Source organism: Gigantopelta aegis, chromosome 9, assembly GCF_016097555.1.
Source record: "Gigantopelta aegis isolate Gae_Host chromosome 9, Gae_host_genome, whole genome shotgun sequence".
Taxonomy (NCBI): Eukaryota; Metazoa; Mollusca; class Gastropoda; order Neomphalida; family Peltospiridae; genus Gigantopelta; species Gigantopelta aegis.
The window spans coordinates 73,436,257-73,453,401 of record NC_054707.1 but is presented as its reverse complement, the minus strand read 5'-3'; the positions used below and the strand labels follow the sequence as shown (position 1 = coordinate 73,453,401).

The 17,145-nt window shown below is 35.4% G+C and overlaps 1 protein-coding gene across 1 annotated transcript; it reads right to left on the bottom strand.

The window, feature by feature from the left end:
• Positions 1 to 208: 208 nt before the first annotated feature.
• Positions 209 to 17,137, bottom strand: LOC121380537 (coiled-coil domain-containing protein 173-like). Its single transcript, XM_041509390.1, has 9 exons — positions 17,003 to 17,137; positions 15,285 to 15,502; positions 11,234 to 11,407; positions 10,519 to 10,724; positions 8,715 to 8,925; positions 7,023 to 7,108; positions 5,820 to 6,012; positions 4,062 to 4,226; positions 209 to 2,208 (listed from the first exon to the last, which is right to left on the bottom strand). Exons 1-9 carry the CDS (start codon positions 17,046 to 17,048, stop codon positions 1,852 to 1,854), a joined length of 1,656 nt encoding a protein of 551 aa, XP_041365324.1. The 5' UTR covers positions 17,049 to 17,137; the 3' UTR covers positions 209 to 1,851.
• Positions 17,138 to 17,145: the final 8 nt, after the last annotated feature.

Sequence of the window (17,145 nt, the reverse complement as noted above, 5' to 3'; positions counted from 1 at the left end):
GTATAAATATTTCGTGTTTATAGGCTACCTAAAGCAACTTTGGGCCACTGAAAATGAAATTTTAGTGGCCCAAATATTTTGTTTTGGGCCACAATATTGTCTGGCGAAGTTCGGCCCTGTCAATAATATTCATATAATTAGTTTTTCAACAGGTTGGAGAGTGATATTTATTCATTGCACCATTTCCTAATTCAACACCAACACAAGCAAGATGGGTTTTCTTTTATTTATTCATTATTACAAGAATTTTCTACATTTATTCAGCCCTCGAAATTCATGACAGCAATCAAGTGCCGGTGCAAAAAAGCTGTTGCAAAATTTATCTGCAATGGCATTTTTATCATTGGGTATTTTGTTATTATTTGTACAATATTTGCTGTCACAAGATCATCTGAATTTCGAGGGTCGATTACTAACTCAATATACAAAACAACATAGGCCTATTTCTTCACATCAACAGTTACAAACTGAAATAATATATTAAGTAACAGAATATTAAACACAAAAACGTAAACAAAAACAATATGTTTTATTAAAAATGAAAAACAATTCAAGGCTATGATTGTTACATTCAATATATAATTCAGTAGTTTTATTGGTTGAATATTTATATGACCAAATGACTGATACCAGTCTAACAATGAAGGTTATACAGTGGAATGAAGGTTGTGAATGTTTTATTCTCTGTGTAACTACAGACGGTGTAAAACAAAATCATAACTGCAGATTTATCTTCATATTAAGATCATATCAGCCATAAGACTAAACTGAATAATGACGTTATTTGCCTTAAATAAATGACTGGTTTGATAGAAACACTAACATATTTACAGGATATTAAGCAAGGTGCATTTATCCTAGGTCTGAATGTCAAAGAGCAATTTTTGAGATGTTTAAATCTAAATTTCAATTATACTTCACTTTGTTTATACTAATAAAAATAATATTTTACAAATATATCTACATACACACACCATACACACACCCATACATACATGAACAGATGCATGGACACACACATGTACATTATTACTAATATGTGCAATTAATGCTGTATAGAAAATCAGTAAAATCATCTCCCTGAATGAATATTATATTTATATTATTAAATATTTCTGGTTAATAATATGTTTAGATTTGAAGAGTAAAAGAGTAGTAGATTTTTTGTGAATACAGGGTTAGTCATGACTCACTCAGGTTTTTAAGATTTGAAGAGTAAAAGAGTAGTAGATTTTTTGTGAATACAGGGTTAGTCATGACTCACTCAGGTTTTTAAGATTTGAAGAGTAAAAGAGTAGTAGATTTTCTGTGAATACAGGGTTAGTCATGACTCACTCAGGTTTTTAAGATTTGAAGAGTAAAAGAGTAGTAGATTTTCTGTGAATACAGGGTTAGTCATGACTCACTCAGGTTTTTAAGATTTGAAGAGTAAAAGAGTAGTAGATTTTCTGTGAATACAGGGTTAGTCATGACTCACTCAGGTTTTTAAGGTACCGCAAGATAAAATAATACTGTGTTAAAATTTCATTCCATGACGGTAGCCATAAGAAATGTAAATTCAACTGTTTGGCCATCCTGATCATTTGTAAGTTAATAACAAATATATCGCATTAATGATACTTACTTACAACACTTGGTAAAACCACAAACAAAAAAAAGTACAATAACTAATGGTATTTTTTCCATTCTGCATGTCCAAGTTGAAAAACCCCAAACAGGCTCCTTAATGTTCTCGATTCTTATCCGAGTTATGTACATGGAGTGAATGAATACCTTACTAATGAACATTTTTGCATACATCCCCCCAGTTTTTATCCATAAAAAAATATTATCACAAACATTGACTTTTCTTCACCACACAAAACCAACTCTTGCTTTAGTTGGATACTTTCCATTGACGAGTTCTTTAGTGGATTCGGTGGAGTCGCCCTTGTAGCATGGAAGCTGTACACCAGTCTTGTCAGCTACCATGTAGCTAGGTCGAATGCCCCCCTTCCCCGGGAAGACGGGGCCCAGTCCTCCGCCGGCACCCTCCTTGGCGGCCTTCTTAAGCGGGTAGACGTTGCGGCCGCCCTCCTGGCAGTGTTTGATCACCTTGTTGGCGTACTCCTGGAACTGCGTCTCCTCGACCGCGATCAGCTCCTCGTTGGCCTTGTCCAGTGCCAGCTGGTTGTCGCGGTCCTGCTGCTCCAGCATCTTCAGTTCAGACTGAGGAGGAAAACAACAATTAATTGGGGCATTTGTTAACCTACTGACTACTGCTGGAGAGAGGTATCGACTGACACCATTTAAGTCAACACACTGTATACCACTACTGATTACTGCAGGTGAGATATATCAACCGACGTCATGCAAGCTAACACACTGTATACCACTACTGATTACTGCAGGTGAGATATATCAACCGACGTCATGCAAGCTAACACACTGTATACCACTACTGATTACTGCAGGTGAGATATATCAACCGACGTCATGCAAGCTAACACACTGTATACCACTACTGATTACTGCAGGTGAGATATATCAACCGACGTCATGCAAGCTAACACACTGTATACCACTACTGATTACTGCAGGTGAGATATATCAACCGACGTCATGCAAGCTAACACACTGTATACCACTACTGATTACTGCAGGTGAGATATATCAACCGACGTCATGCAAGCTAACACACTGTATACCACTACTGATTACTGCTGGTGAGATATATCAACCGACGTCATGCAAGCTAACACACTGTATACCACTACTGACTACTGCAGGTGAGATATATCAACCGACGTCATGCAAGCTAACACACTGTATACCACTACTGACTACTGCAGGTGAGATATATCAACCGACGTCATGCAAGCTAACACACTGTATACCACTACTGACTACTGCTGGAGAGATATATCAACCGACGTCATGCAAGCTAACACACTGTATACCACTACTGATTACTGCAGGTGAGATATATCGGCCGACGTCATGCAAGCCAACACACTGTATACCACTACTGACTACTGCAGGTGAGATATATCAACCGACGTCATGCATGCCAACACACTGTATACCACTACTGACTACTGCAGGTGAGATATATCAACCGACGTCATGCAAGCTAACACACTGTATACCCCTACTGATTACTGCTGGAAAGATATATCAACCGACGTCATGCAAGCTAACACACTGTATACCACTACTGACTACTGCAGGTGAGATATATCAACCGACGTCATGCAAGCTAACACACTGTATACCACTACTGATTACTGCTGGAGAGATATATCAACCGACGTCATGTAAGCTAACACACTGTATACCACTACTGACTACTGCAGGTGACATATATCAACCGACGTCATGCAAGCTAACACACTGTATACCACTACTGACTACTGCAGGTGACATATATCGGCTGACGTCATGCAAGCCAACACACTGTATACCACTACTGATTACTGCAGGTGAGATATATCGGCTGACGTCATGCAAGCTAACACACTGTATAACACTACTGATTACTGCTGGAGAGATATATCAACCGACGTCATGCAAGCTAACACACTGTATACCACTACTGACTACTGCAGGTGACATATATCGGCTGACGTCATGCAAGCCAACACACTGTATAACACATACAGTACATTCTCACCAGCCTCTTCAGTTCAGACCGAGGAGGAAAACAACAATTAATTGGGGCGTTTGTTACATCTCGTATGTACAAACACTAGTATGATCAGAAACACACTGGATTTGTTAAGATTGATAATTTAAGCAAGAAGTTGCAAGTAATGTGCAATTTAAAAACTAACAGCCAAAAACGTTTTTACACTATCTAGTATCTAGGGCTATTTCTTTCAAACTATACTTTACTTTTTATGTTAATGATGATCTTGTTTTATTTCTGTGATTACAAAAGAAACAACCCCAAAATACAAAATTCTTTCTTTTAAGAAAAAAAGGCATGTTTGGTTAATGACGCATCAGCATATTTTAAGTAACAGCTTTTTGGTATCTAACACAGGCCTGTTGTGAGACTTCTTTTTGGTTTTTTAACTTACGATTTGATCCAAATGATGCTTTGTCAGATTGTGAGCCGCTTCCAGTCTACGTTTTTCTTTCTCGAACTCATTGCGCTGGAAAACCTCGTCTGCTGCCTGACGTAACCGCTGTAGTTCAAGCATCTCAATCTTCTCTCTCTTCTTTCTCTCCTCTTCTTCTTTCAACTGAAAAATTAATTTAAATTGAAGTCCAAACCACATTGTAAACAACTACGACAAATTTTTCTCCTACTTTAACTACGGAGATTTTTACCCACATTTTGTCCCGACAGAAATCATGAAAACCCCCCATAACAATGACACAAATTCCACATACTAGATCATAAACATGCCATCTATCTCGACTTTGCTAATATCTTCTATGCAATTTTTTGCTGTCTGCCATTTTACTTTTTTATGGAATACTCTTCACGAGGGGGGGAAGCTTCCAAAGTATATGACATAATTAATATGTTATCATGAATGCTTATGACATTGTTAGATTATGTCACATCCTTTCACCCCTCAAAATAGCGGCAGGCACAAAATGACTTGTTTTTTGCTCTATGTGATCTCAGCGAAGTCAATATAGGTGACATGGTTATCATCTAATATGTGGAATCTGTGTCATTGTAATGGTTTTTTCAAGATTTCTGTGGGGGAAATCTAATCGTAATTAAAGGTAGGAGAGTAATGTTTTGTAGTTGTTAATGTGATTCAAATTTTAAACTGCATTCATTTAGGGCTGCATCCATTGCATGGACAATGTTCTATGAGAGAAAATTATGTGAAAACATTATTAAAGTGGTCCTTAAATTTTCAAGATCAACGTGAAACAAAATGGGGTTAGTAGATTGGAACTAATTAATATAACACACACAGGGTAAATGTTACTGAATCTATTTTTGGGTAAGACGAGCAGACGTTATAAACAAAATAAATATAGTCAGTAAGGTACGAATATTGTGGTGAGTGGGAAACTGCAATTAGTTCCAATTTCTTTACAGGTACAACTGAAAACAATAATAAATGACCAAAAGGAGAGACACCAGAGTGAAAAAGATAAATTTGCTTTAAAAATATAAATTGTCTGGGAGAAATGTCCTCCTGGCAGGTTAACAAGAGACTTGATAATATTCCGGGAGTCTCCCATGGAATCCAGGAAGGGTGAATTGTCTGCCATTATGACATATGAGGTCAGAGTAGATATGAAAAACATAAATGTCTGTATTTCCTGACTGACTGGCACAGTGTTAATAATCACAGGGAAGGGTGACAGGTAAAGGTGAGAAACATAAATGTCTGTATGTTCTGACTGACTGGCACAGTGTTGATAATGACAGGGGAGGGCGACAGGTATGAAACTACTATAATACGAAGGAAGGAAAGAAATGTTTTATTTAACGATGCACTCAACTCATTTTATTTAGGGTTATATGGTTAAGGACCACACACAGATAATCAGAGAGGAAACCTGCTGTCACCAATTCATGGGCCACTCTTTTCGATTAGCAGCTAGGGATCTTTTATATGCACTATCCTAAAAACAGGATAGTACATACCATGGCCTTTGTTACACCAGTTTTGGAGCACTGGCTAGAAGGAGAAATATCCCAATGGGCCCACCAATGGGAATCGATCCTAGATCGATTGTGCATCAGATGAGCGCTATACCACTGAGCTATGTCCCGCCCCACTATAATACGAGGTCAGAGTAAATGTGAAGAACATAAATGTCAGTATGTCCCCACTGACTGGCACAGTGTTAACAATACACACTTGTCGTAGCCGGTGTTCTTGCTGAGCTTTGATTCCTTCTAACATTTTCTTCTGCTTCACCGCCTCCTCCTCCTCTTGCTTCTTTTCTTCTTCTTCCACGGCCATGAGGATGCGTGTATCTTCATCATCCAGTTTTTCTTTCATCTGGGTGGCTAATTTGTCTTTTATTTCATTCAAATGCCTCTGTTTCTCTCTGGAATAATAAATAATACAACAAATCAATGTATTAACATGTCATGATGACATCCAGCTGAGGTCAATGCATCTGTCTATGTTTAAAAAAAAGAAAGAAAAAGATTTAATTACAAAAACATCTGTAACATTAACCAAAGATGGTATTGTTATTGGTTGGGTTACAGCAATATACTTTAACGGATGATCTAGACATGTTGATTATACTACATGTAGTTCAAGGTCATCACCCCAGGGGAGCCTATGTACCCCAAGTGTCATTTCACAAGATAAAATTAATATAATCAAGCATTCTGAGAGTTCTGCCAAACCAATACATGTCCCCTATTAAATTTCTACATACCGTAACTGTTTTAATTTAATAAAAATTCACAAATTCCAAATTTTTCTCTATTAGTTGTGAAGACTGCCCCCAAGAGTATCAATACTCAGTTTTAGAACTATCCAATCATAACTGTAGGAAAAAATAGAATTTTAAATGTTTAATGTTAAATTTTTAAAATTTAATATAAAGATAGACTTTCAGCTGCGCTGAATGTGTGGTTCTGACGGTTCAAGAGACCACTTCAGTGGCATTCGTCGTGAGTGTGGGATGGTCTCAATTGGGATTTTGTGATACCGTTGCGGCCTTGGTTTATTCAACCAATCCAAGAGTGCCTAGTGAACAAGTGTTTGTCCCAGGCCTCACTAAATTCAAATTTCTAAAACATCTGTCTTTTACTTTGTGGAGTACCCCAGAGGGTCATTATACCAAGTTTCAGAATGATCCAAACAAAACTCAGTCTCTAGGATTAGATAGACATCAAAGGAAAAGTCAACATATGGACGGATGAAAAATTGTTTTTAGAAAAGCTCAGCTGTCGAACATCATAGCAGAGCAACGAGTTGATATTGACGTTTGGAGGCTCAGCAAGCATCTAGTTTGCCCAAAGGTAGTGCTGACCCTGCCCTGGAATTCATCTGATTCATGTAAACAATAAAATAAAACAGAAAGATATTTGTAAGTCATACTCATGCATCTCCTTCTCTCTTATGGCTCGAAGCTGCATCATCTTCCTTTTGGCAGCAGCAAATATGCGACATTCCTCATCTTCCTCCTGTTCAAAGAAAAGAAAAGTGCTTATCTGAGTATGTATAAAATGAAATTACAACAGTCTTTCATTCATGGATATTCAGAAATAACAGAAAATCTTCATAATAGAAGTATTTTAATAAATACTGGTACATATTCAAATAAAACATAATGTGCATATTATATTTAAAACATTTCAGTCCATGAATAATATGGAAAACAAACTGTGATGCCATTAAAGAGTTCTGTAATAAAGTATTTATTAATAATGTTTATTTGGTTTTAATAGTGTTTTAAAAATACAATTAGCAAATACCAACATATGCAAATGTTGAAAGGTATGGCCAAAGACTGTTCTTATCATAAAGTTTGTCAAAAAATATCCATAAATCTATTGTGGTGGCATGGTTACTTTAGGAGGTAACCATAAGGAGTTTTTGGACTTGTTGTTTTTATTGTCTATTTGATGCCTGCAAATGACATTTATGACCCACGGTGGTAGCCTGAAAAGTTAACTTGGCCTGTCTCATTTTCTAATGACATCACTAGATTTGTGGGTGTTATTGTCTATTTGATGCCCACAAAACAATATCATTAACCAATCACATTACAAAACATACTAACCATCAGTTTACAATAGATTACAGTACCAAGCAAAACTAAAATTATGTATACCACTAATAATAATCTTTATTTAAAGGCGACACATTCCGTACAAACAGAGACTGCTCTCCCATATGGCCTTCTCTAAGCTATAACAACAATTAATATACTTTCATAAACAATATTCCCTCAAACCACAATAACATGTAATATATGTTATTGGGGTTTGAGGGAATTTTGTTTATGAATGTATATTAATTGTAACTATTATATACTCTTAAAAAAAAAGTAGGGGAACTCTAATAAGAATTTACAATTGCCAAAATTGTGCGGTATATTAGCTGTGGGGAATGGTTATATGATAATAGTGAATTAATTGAGCAAACATTGCAACCGGTAGTTCAGTATTACAGTAGGTTTTATGACCACCAAAGATCTTGAAGGACGATTGGGGTCAGAAGTGAAATTTGAAAGTTGATGTTTTTTCATCAGTAAATCGCAAATTCAAACAATAAAAATGACTAAAAACAAAACAATAACAACTGTATGATCAACAGAATGAAAACGATTGACAGAAATAATGTTCCACAGTGATTAATGGCAACTGCGTGATGCACGTGCAAACTATGGAATGTGTTTCGGTGTGTTGATAAACAGACCTGAATGTTCTTTACTAGGATGTCTGTGGTCAAAACATATTTTTGGTCTAATAGTTGATATTAACATTAATATTTCAGGTTCCCCTACTTTTTTTGAAGAGTATATTATAATATATTAATTATAACTACTATATTATAATAGTTACATACATTGCAAACAGGGCATCAAACATACTTAATGTAATATACAAGCATTGGTGGTCTCTCATATAGCATTCTCTAAATTAAACAATCCTTGTACTGCAATGTCACATCTAGACTGAACCCTACCATCTGATAATGTAAATATTTCACTGTGAACGTAACCACGAAACGCCAAGAAAACCTGTGATTACAAAGAGCGAAAGTAACCAATTCACCATTACTCACCTCCTCTTGCTGGGCTTCAATCTGTTTCATTTTTTTCATTTCCGACAGTTGCTGCCGATTCTCTAGGATCTGCTGTTTCTTCTCATCACGCTGTATTTCTTCCAGCTGTTTCTTCTCAATTTCATACTGCATGGCCAACTTCTTTAGTTCATTTGCTTCAATCGTGTTTTCTTCTGCTTCTTTTTGCTTCTCTCTCTGGTGTTCAAGAGCTCTGATAAAAAAAAAAAAAAATGAATAAATGAATGAATGAATTTAAATAAAAACTAATGTATCAAAAGAGCAATTTTAAGCAAACATATATAAAAATGTATATACAAATGCTGTCCTTTTATCGAAGATGCATATCTTATTAGTAAAATGGATAGATATGTATCACTAAAAATTATTTCAAATCTATTAATCATTTTATAACTTTAAAGTTGAACTTTTGATTGCCCATTCACTAAATACAGCTACATTTTTAGCAACTTTGCCATTTCACTGTGTGATGCAAACAGACTTTCAAGGACCATACAATGTTGCTTAAAAAAGCTTTGTCAATTAGGCCCCATTAACTGCTTAAATGCAATTTACATGTCTCATTGCGAATTTTTAAAACAAGTGTTAAACAAGTATTTTTTAAACCAGCTTTAGACATTTGATTTTTTTTCTTCTTTTTCATCAGACATAACTTTTCCCTTTTACTGTTATAAAATCTTATAAAAATATATCATCACAAACTTCATTCTTAATTAACGCGTTTTTGTTTTAAATATACCCTACATAAACCTTTTCCTTCTTATATTTTTTACAACTCTATAAATAATATATATGAGTGTATACTACACAAACTTTATCCTTGTATAGTTATGTGTCTACAAAATCTGTGTAATATATATTCAATTCATGACCAGCATCTGTGGCTTAGTGATTAAGCCATCAGAGTTGAGGCTGGTAAGTACAAGTTCGCATCATGTTTTCGGCTTGCACCCAGAGTACGTTTTAACAGCTTAGTGGGAAGAGGTAAGGCAACCACACAGACTTATTTTTCATGAACAACTAATCATTAACCCCTTTCCTCGACTAACAGTCCAGATAGCCAAGGTGTGTACCCATAACAATAAATCCACGAAAATAAAGCTAAAAACAAAAACAGAAATTCAACCACTAAAGTTTAAAAAAAAAAAAAAAAATCCATCCATGTGGATAACTTTAGTACACGATGGACTAGGTGAAAAGAACCTAGAGTTTGAAAAAGCAGGGCTAGCTCTGGCACTCGCCAAAGTCTCCAAATGTGAATTTTTAATAGCAATTGCGAATTTTATTTTAATTTGGTGAAATAATTTCATGTAATAATTCACATTTTTTTGAAAATAATTGGCAATTTTTTCAGTTTAATAAACAATTTGGCAAAATGTTTTGCTCACCCAGAGCTTGCCCTGAAAAAGTAAATTTGTTTTGTTAAAGTTTGTTTTGTTTAACAACACCACTAGATCAATTGATCATCGGCTATTGGATGTCAAACATTTGATAATTCTGACTCATAGTCATCAGAGGGAACCCGCTGCATTTTTTCATTAGCAGCAATGGATTTTTTATATGCACTTTCCCACAGACAGCAAAGCACATACCACGGCCTTTGACCAGTTGTAGGAAGAATGAGAAAAAAAACCCAATCAGTTGAACAGATCCACCAAGGTGGTTCCTGCGATGCAAGAACCTCAGACAAGTGCTCAACAGACTGAGCTAAATCCTTCCCCCTGAAAAAATGTAATTAAATTAAAAAGTAATTTAAAACAATTTTAAAACCATTTGGTTTACATACTGTGCTTTGAGGAACTCCTCGTTTTGTTTGGCATCCCTGATCCTAGCCGCTGCTCGCTCCTGTTCCTTCTGGACAGTCTCTTCATACGCGTGCTGCTGCAGCCGCGTCCACTCCGTGTCCTTGCCATCGTTCGCCTTCGCAATCAGCTGCTTCAGCTCCAGCTGGGCCTCCCTCTCCTTCAGTACCTCCGTCAACAGCAGAGCACTCTAACGACAGAATTTTTTTTTTATAATGTACTTTTAATTTTTAAAAACAAATACTCTTTTTTTTCAAATTCACAGAACCCTTGTCAGCACCTCTATTTTCATTGTAATTGTGACATAATTTAACAAATATATCAGTGTGTTTTCTTTTGGTAATGAACAGTGGATATATATATATATATATATATATTCTTTTAAAGGTTAACTGTAAAACAGCCAATATGGCCCTGACTGGTTATATTTCATTAAACACTGTCTTCCCTGAATGATTGTATTTATTTTGTAAAAAAAAATGAGATGTTGCTGGACTGTCCCCACGACAGCGTGCTTGAACCTTAATTGGATCTAGGCATGTCAAATACTTATAAGTAAGAAAATGTTTTTCAATTCTTCACAAACACTGTCTTCCCAACCCGATAACATTTTGTAATATATCCCATACCCCCAAGCTCCCCCACCCCCTCATGCACTAGGCAACACATAAATGGCTCCTCTGACAATCAGATACTAACATGGAAGGATTTCACTCTGTCTGTCTGGTAATACTGTTGGGTCTTCGCCTTGTCTATGGCTTCCTTCCTCTGCTGTGCCTGGTATTTAGCTTCTTCCAAATCAATAGCTGTGCGTTCCTCTTCCTCTTTCGCCTGACGTAACTTACGCGCTTCCAGATTTTTCAATCTCTTACCCTGAAACGGTCAAGGCCATCATTAGAACAAATATTTCATCTGAAGTAATTCAAAACATCATTTTTGTAGAGGGCTGGTGCATTAGTATTTTCATGTACAAATAAATAAGAAGAAGAAGTTTGTTTGTTTTGTTTAACGACATCACTAGAGCACATTGATTAATTAATCATTGGCTATTGGATGTCAAACATTTGGTAATTCTGACTCGTAAGCAACCAAGGAAACCTGCTACATTTTTTCTAATGCAGCAAGGGATCTTTTATATGCACTTTCCCACAGACAGGAAAGCACATACCATGGCCTTTGACCAGTTGTGGTGCACTGGTTGGAATGACAAAAAATCCAATCAGTTGAATAGATTTACTGAGGAGTTCGATCCTGCGACGCAAGCACCTTAGGCGAGCACTCAACCGACTGAGCTAAATCCTTTCCCTAAAATAAGAAGAAATACAATTTGTGTTTTAATTGTTCTTAAGGGCTTCTAGAATTTTTATAAAATCCCCTAGCCATGGGATCAGTGATTTAAAAAATTTACTAGCAACAATTAAACATTCACTAGCCAAACTTTACTTTAAGTTAATACAATTTTACTAAATAATAGTAATAATCTGATATGCCACCTAAAGAAGGAGATAGAGCTTAAAACACTAACATTTGGGGTGGGTACAGGATATTCATATTTACAAAATAGACTTAACTGCAACATTTGACTCTTTTTTTTTCACTAGCCGTCGGGCATGGCAATAGTAGTTATTCACTAGCCCAAAATTGAATATCACTAGCCATGGGAGTGGGGCTACCATAATCTAGAAACCCTGTGTTCTTGTATTTTATTAATGGAGAGGAGGAGGAAGGAAGAAAAATGTTTTAAAACATATGGTTAAGGACCACACAGATACTGAGTGGAAACCTGCTGCCGCCAATTCATGGGCTACTCTTTTTTCGATTAGCAGCAAGGGATCTTTTATATGCACCATCCCAGAGACAGGATAGCACATACCACGGCCTTTGCTATACCAATCATGGTGCACTGGTTGAAGTGAAAAATATTGGCCCACCGACGGGGATTGATCCCGGACCGACCATGCATCAAGCAAACACTTAACCACTGGACTATGTCCCGCCCCTGGAGAGGAGGAGATGGAGGAATAAAATAAGATGAAATTATAGCTATGAATAAAAATTTGAGTTAGGTCACTTTTAGTTAGGTTACATTCATTGTGTTTTATGGAAGCTATATTTTTTTAACTTAAATACAATTAACAGTTCAAACATGCTGTCCTAGGAACACACATCAGTTAATAGACCTCTTTCTCATTCCACTGCACATGTGCCCTCTGCGGGGTAACTCGAGGACGCAAACCACGAACTCACGTGAGATCTCGCAAAAATAGCCCTGTGTACAAGTTGGAGGGCATAGACAATGGGAGGCCATGTGATAAGAATGTGAATATCTCCAGGATTAATTATTCTATCAGTAGGGAACCTGAAAATTCTGTCGACATCCAACAAGACTTATTGGAGACATTTGTGCATTATTGCTTATCATGAAAAACAAAAAAAAAATTGGTTGCTAACGCCTGAGAAACTATTGGTTCGGATTCGTACGTAATAAATATCAGATGTGGGCTGTAATAATATTAATGTGTGCATGCATGTATGTATGCAGATATTTATTGTATTTAACATGATTTAAATATTTATAAAGCATTATACAGATAAATACATTCAGGATTCTTGTCGGGATTTCTTTTCACCAAGTTATTTTTTTTTAATTTTGGTATTTGGAATAAAATTAAATGATACATATGAAATTTGAGCTATGGTCCTATAAAACAGGCCCGTAGGAATGATATCTGGAGTTGGGTGAGGGGAGGGGGTACAATCTGTATTGGAGGGACACAGTCTAGTTGGTGGGGGGGGGGGGGGGGCAAAAGCCATATTTTAAACTGGGTTTATAAAAGTGGGGCTACAGTCACCCCCTCCTCCGACTTCTCGGTTGTTACCGACCTGAGAATGGTCAGAAATGTAATTGTATTGTATATACAGCTATTTAAATTTGAAGTAAGATTGTTTAACCTTTATTATAAACTCATGAGGGTTTATTATACGCAGTCATAAGGTACTTTGTTTGAATGTTGAAAGCAAACATATTAAGTACCATGCCTCGGATGACGGACAATCAAAAAAAAATAAACAGACCAAGTCTGAATTTAAGCCGAAATAATTAAAACGGTGAATGAAAAAGAAGAAATAGGGCATAATAAATAAATAAATGTTTTTAAAGCTTCGTAAATACCAGATATTTCATATGAAGTTGTATATGACTAATATAAATGATGGTGAAGTAAAAATAAAGAAAGAATCAAACAAAGAAAATAAACTGAATAATAAATAAATAAATAAATAAATAAATAAATAAATACATGTAGGGGCCTAAAAAAAATAAAAAAATTAACCTTCGTAAATACCAGTATTTCAAATGAAGACTGATATAAGTGATAGTGAAAAGTAAATAAAAGAAAGAAAGAAAGAAATTTAATAAAATAAATAAAATAAATAAAATAAATAAAATAAATAAAATAAATAAATATATATTTTTAAAACTTCGTAAATATCAGATATTATTTCAAGTGAAGTTGTAAGTATCTGATATAAATGATAGTGAAAAAAAAAAAAAAAAAAAAAAAAAAACATGTAATAAGTAAGTAAATATATAAATAAATAATTTGTGGATAGACATGTAACACTGATTAGTAGTTGTACGACTGTCTTTTTTTAATAAAATGATAAGGGGAAAATAGAGCTGTGATAAAGGTCTATGTGAGTTAGGGGTTTTGTTGGGGGTTTTAGGGAGAAGGGAGGCATATTTTATTAAATTTTAAATACTGATACATATGGAGAATCACTGGAAATCTGTGTGAATATTTAACTATAATTCTAATTGTTAAAAGTAGCAAACGCATTCCACTAAAGTTAATTTTATTGTATGCATCTTTAAATTTTGTGTTGTTAAAAAACCCTTGACAGGCGGCTCCAGAGACTTCGTCTAAGTTAATGTTTCTCTGCTTTTGGTCTTAAACCATTCCGATGTAAACTTTAGTAGACCGTTTTTTGCAGCCATATTACCATCTTATACAAAATATGTATGTTAGTCGCTAGAGATTCACAGCTCCTACGAAGCTGCTCATGACGCTCATGACAACTGTTGATCATGCCCTGCAATTTGTATATAGCCTCGTTACCATCTACTTCGGAAAGGGACGTTACTCTTCGTGCACATGCACAATGGGAATGTGAAAGAGATCTATTGGCTGTCTGTCCAGGACAGAGGCTTTATGGATGGTTGTTAGTGGTGAGTGATAGAGGCATCTGAGTTGATATCCTGACCTTACATCTCCCCCATGGAACTGTTAAAAACTTGTTGTAGGTGGGAGCAAGTACAGGGATGTGAACCAAGTACCTACCAGCCTCAAATCCAAGGCTGATAAAGGGTTACAACTAACATTGCTGGATTTTTTTATTGAAAAAAATTATATGCTGCCTAAGCAAAATATTACTTTGAATCCTTAAAAAAAGAAAAGAGTATTAAAAAACAAAACAAAACTATGATTTTATTAACTCGGGGATAGCTCTGGCATTTGTTAAGTTCGCCAATTGCAAATTTTTTAAACAATTGGTGAATTTTATTTTAATTTAGCTAATAAATTTCATGTTATATAATTGTTATTTCATTTGAAAATAACTGGGACTTTGCAAGTTTTGAAGGTTAAAGTGATGATTTGGTGATATTTTCCGATCACCCAGAGCTAGCTAGAGACTTGCCAGAAGACTTTATTTCAAGCATGAACCAATATAATCATATAATATTACTTACAACTTCTGTATTTGTCCAGTTTTTAATGACTTCCTTAGAGTTACTCCTCCGTTCTTCTTTTTCTGCTTTAATTCTTTGAATACGTTCTTGTTCTATCTGTCTTCTGTTCAGTTGGTCCTGGATACGATTCCAGTCTCCTTTTGTGAGAACTGTGACTTGTTTGACGTCTGTTAGTGGTTTATTTTGTTGGTTTTGAACACAAAACTCAGGAGTCACAACTGAAATGAATGTGTCAATATTCAGGCCTGTGAGAACTGAAATTCTGTGGTTACGCAGAAACAAATCCATGTAACCCATTTCCTTTTTGCGTAACCTGTTATATCTATGTACATAATGCTAAAAATTTTGCAAATACAAAAAATAGGTTATGTAAAATTAGATTTGCCTGAGCAACATGCAAAAGAAACGACTGTTCTCGCAATTTTCAGAAACCTGATTTTGTATTCAAGTATATTATTATTAAACTGAACTTAGGGAACTACTCTTCTAGATAGGTCATGGGTGTTAGGTAATTCAATAAGAGTAGGACTACAGATTAAATTTCCATTGATCAATTTATTCAAAAGAGTTAGAAATAAAAGAAACATCTGAATGTATTAAATAAATTTCCTACCTTGATAAATGCATAAAGATTCAAAGTGACACTTATTTCCACACTAAGCTGTATGATAAATAGAGATTATAATACGAGCTTGTATGTTGTACTCATTTTATGGTTTTTGTATTGCCCGAGCAAAGAGTGAGGGTAATACATAAATCCTGACATAACACTAGTGTAATAATTTCTTTATATATCCATATTATTATTGTTCTTTTTTATGAATAACAAGGACCGTCTCAAATTGTTTCAACAACAACTAGAAGGAGATGGTGAAATGACGTCATATTTCACAAATTTATGTCATTACACTTGTTATTACATGTGTGCTTCGTATTATTATTATTAACTCAGTTATGTTGAATCATGTGGATAATAAAAGGGATAACTTCAACTTTTCAATAGTAAATTTTCCCTCATGTCGAGAAATATAATTTCTGCTACAGCCTTTGGTTTCTACGTATCATAACTTCTAAGATACCTTAGGACATGCTCACTGTATGCAGATTTAAAAAAACGCACAGGTATTCCATCAGGTTTATGATGTCTAGGAACTCCTGAGAGCATTTGGAGGCTATATATCTACTAAATATGATGCATCATTGACCAAAAGGATTTTCAACTTCATCTGTTCTGTAAAACTCTTGCACATTTTTTTTTTTCCATTGATTTAGATGAAGTGATGGAGAGAGGAAACATGCTATATTTTTTTCCCATTAGTAGGAAGGCATCTTTTATATGCACCATGACACAGACATGATATCACATACCATGGCCTTTGATATACCAGTCATGGTGCACTAACTAACCAATGGGCCCACTGATGGGGATCGATCACTTTACCACTGAGCTACATCCCGAAATCACGCAAACCACACAATGTTTGTCATTGCTTGATAGGGTCTGATTAAAATAATGTTTGCAGCGAGGTTAAATGTTTAGTGGACCAGTACTGGAGGTGTAACTGTAATTATGACAGACGATGTTCTGTCTATCACATAGACTATGGCTCTGTGACCCTGTCAAATGGTGTAACCCACGATCAATTTCATGATCTTGTGGATTAAATATACCATTATTTTTTTACTTGTTAATAAACTTGTCCTGTATTTTATCTTACCTCTTTCTTGACCCCTTCGCCTTCCATGTAAAACTTTTGTAGCCATTTTGAGCACGTAATTTTTAGTTTCCTTCTAATTTTCACAACTGTTTTCTCAATTAACAAACTTTTTCATGTTGTCAAGCACAACATATGTATCTATA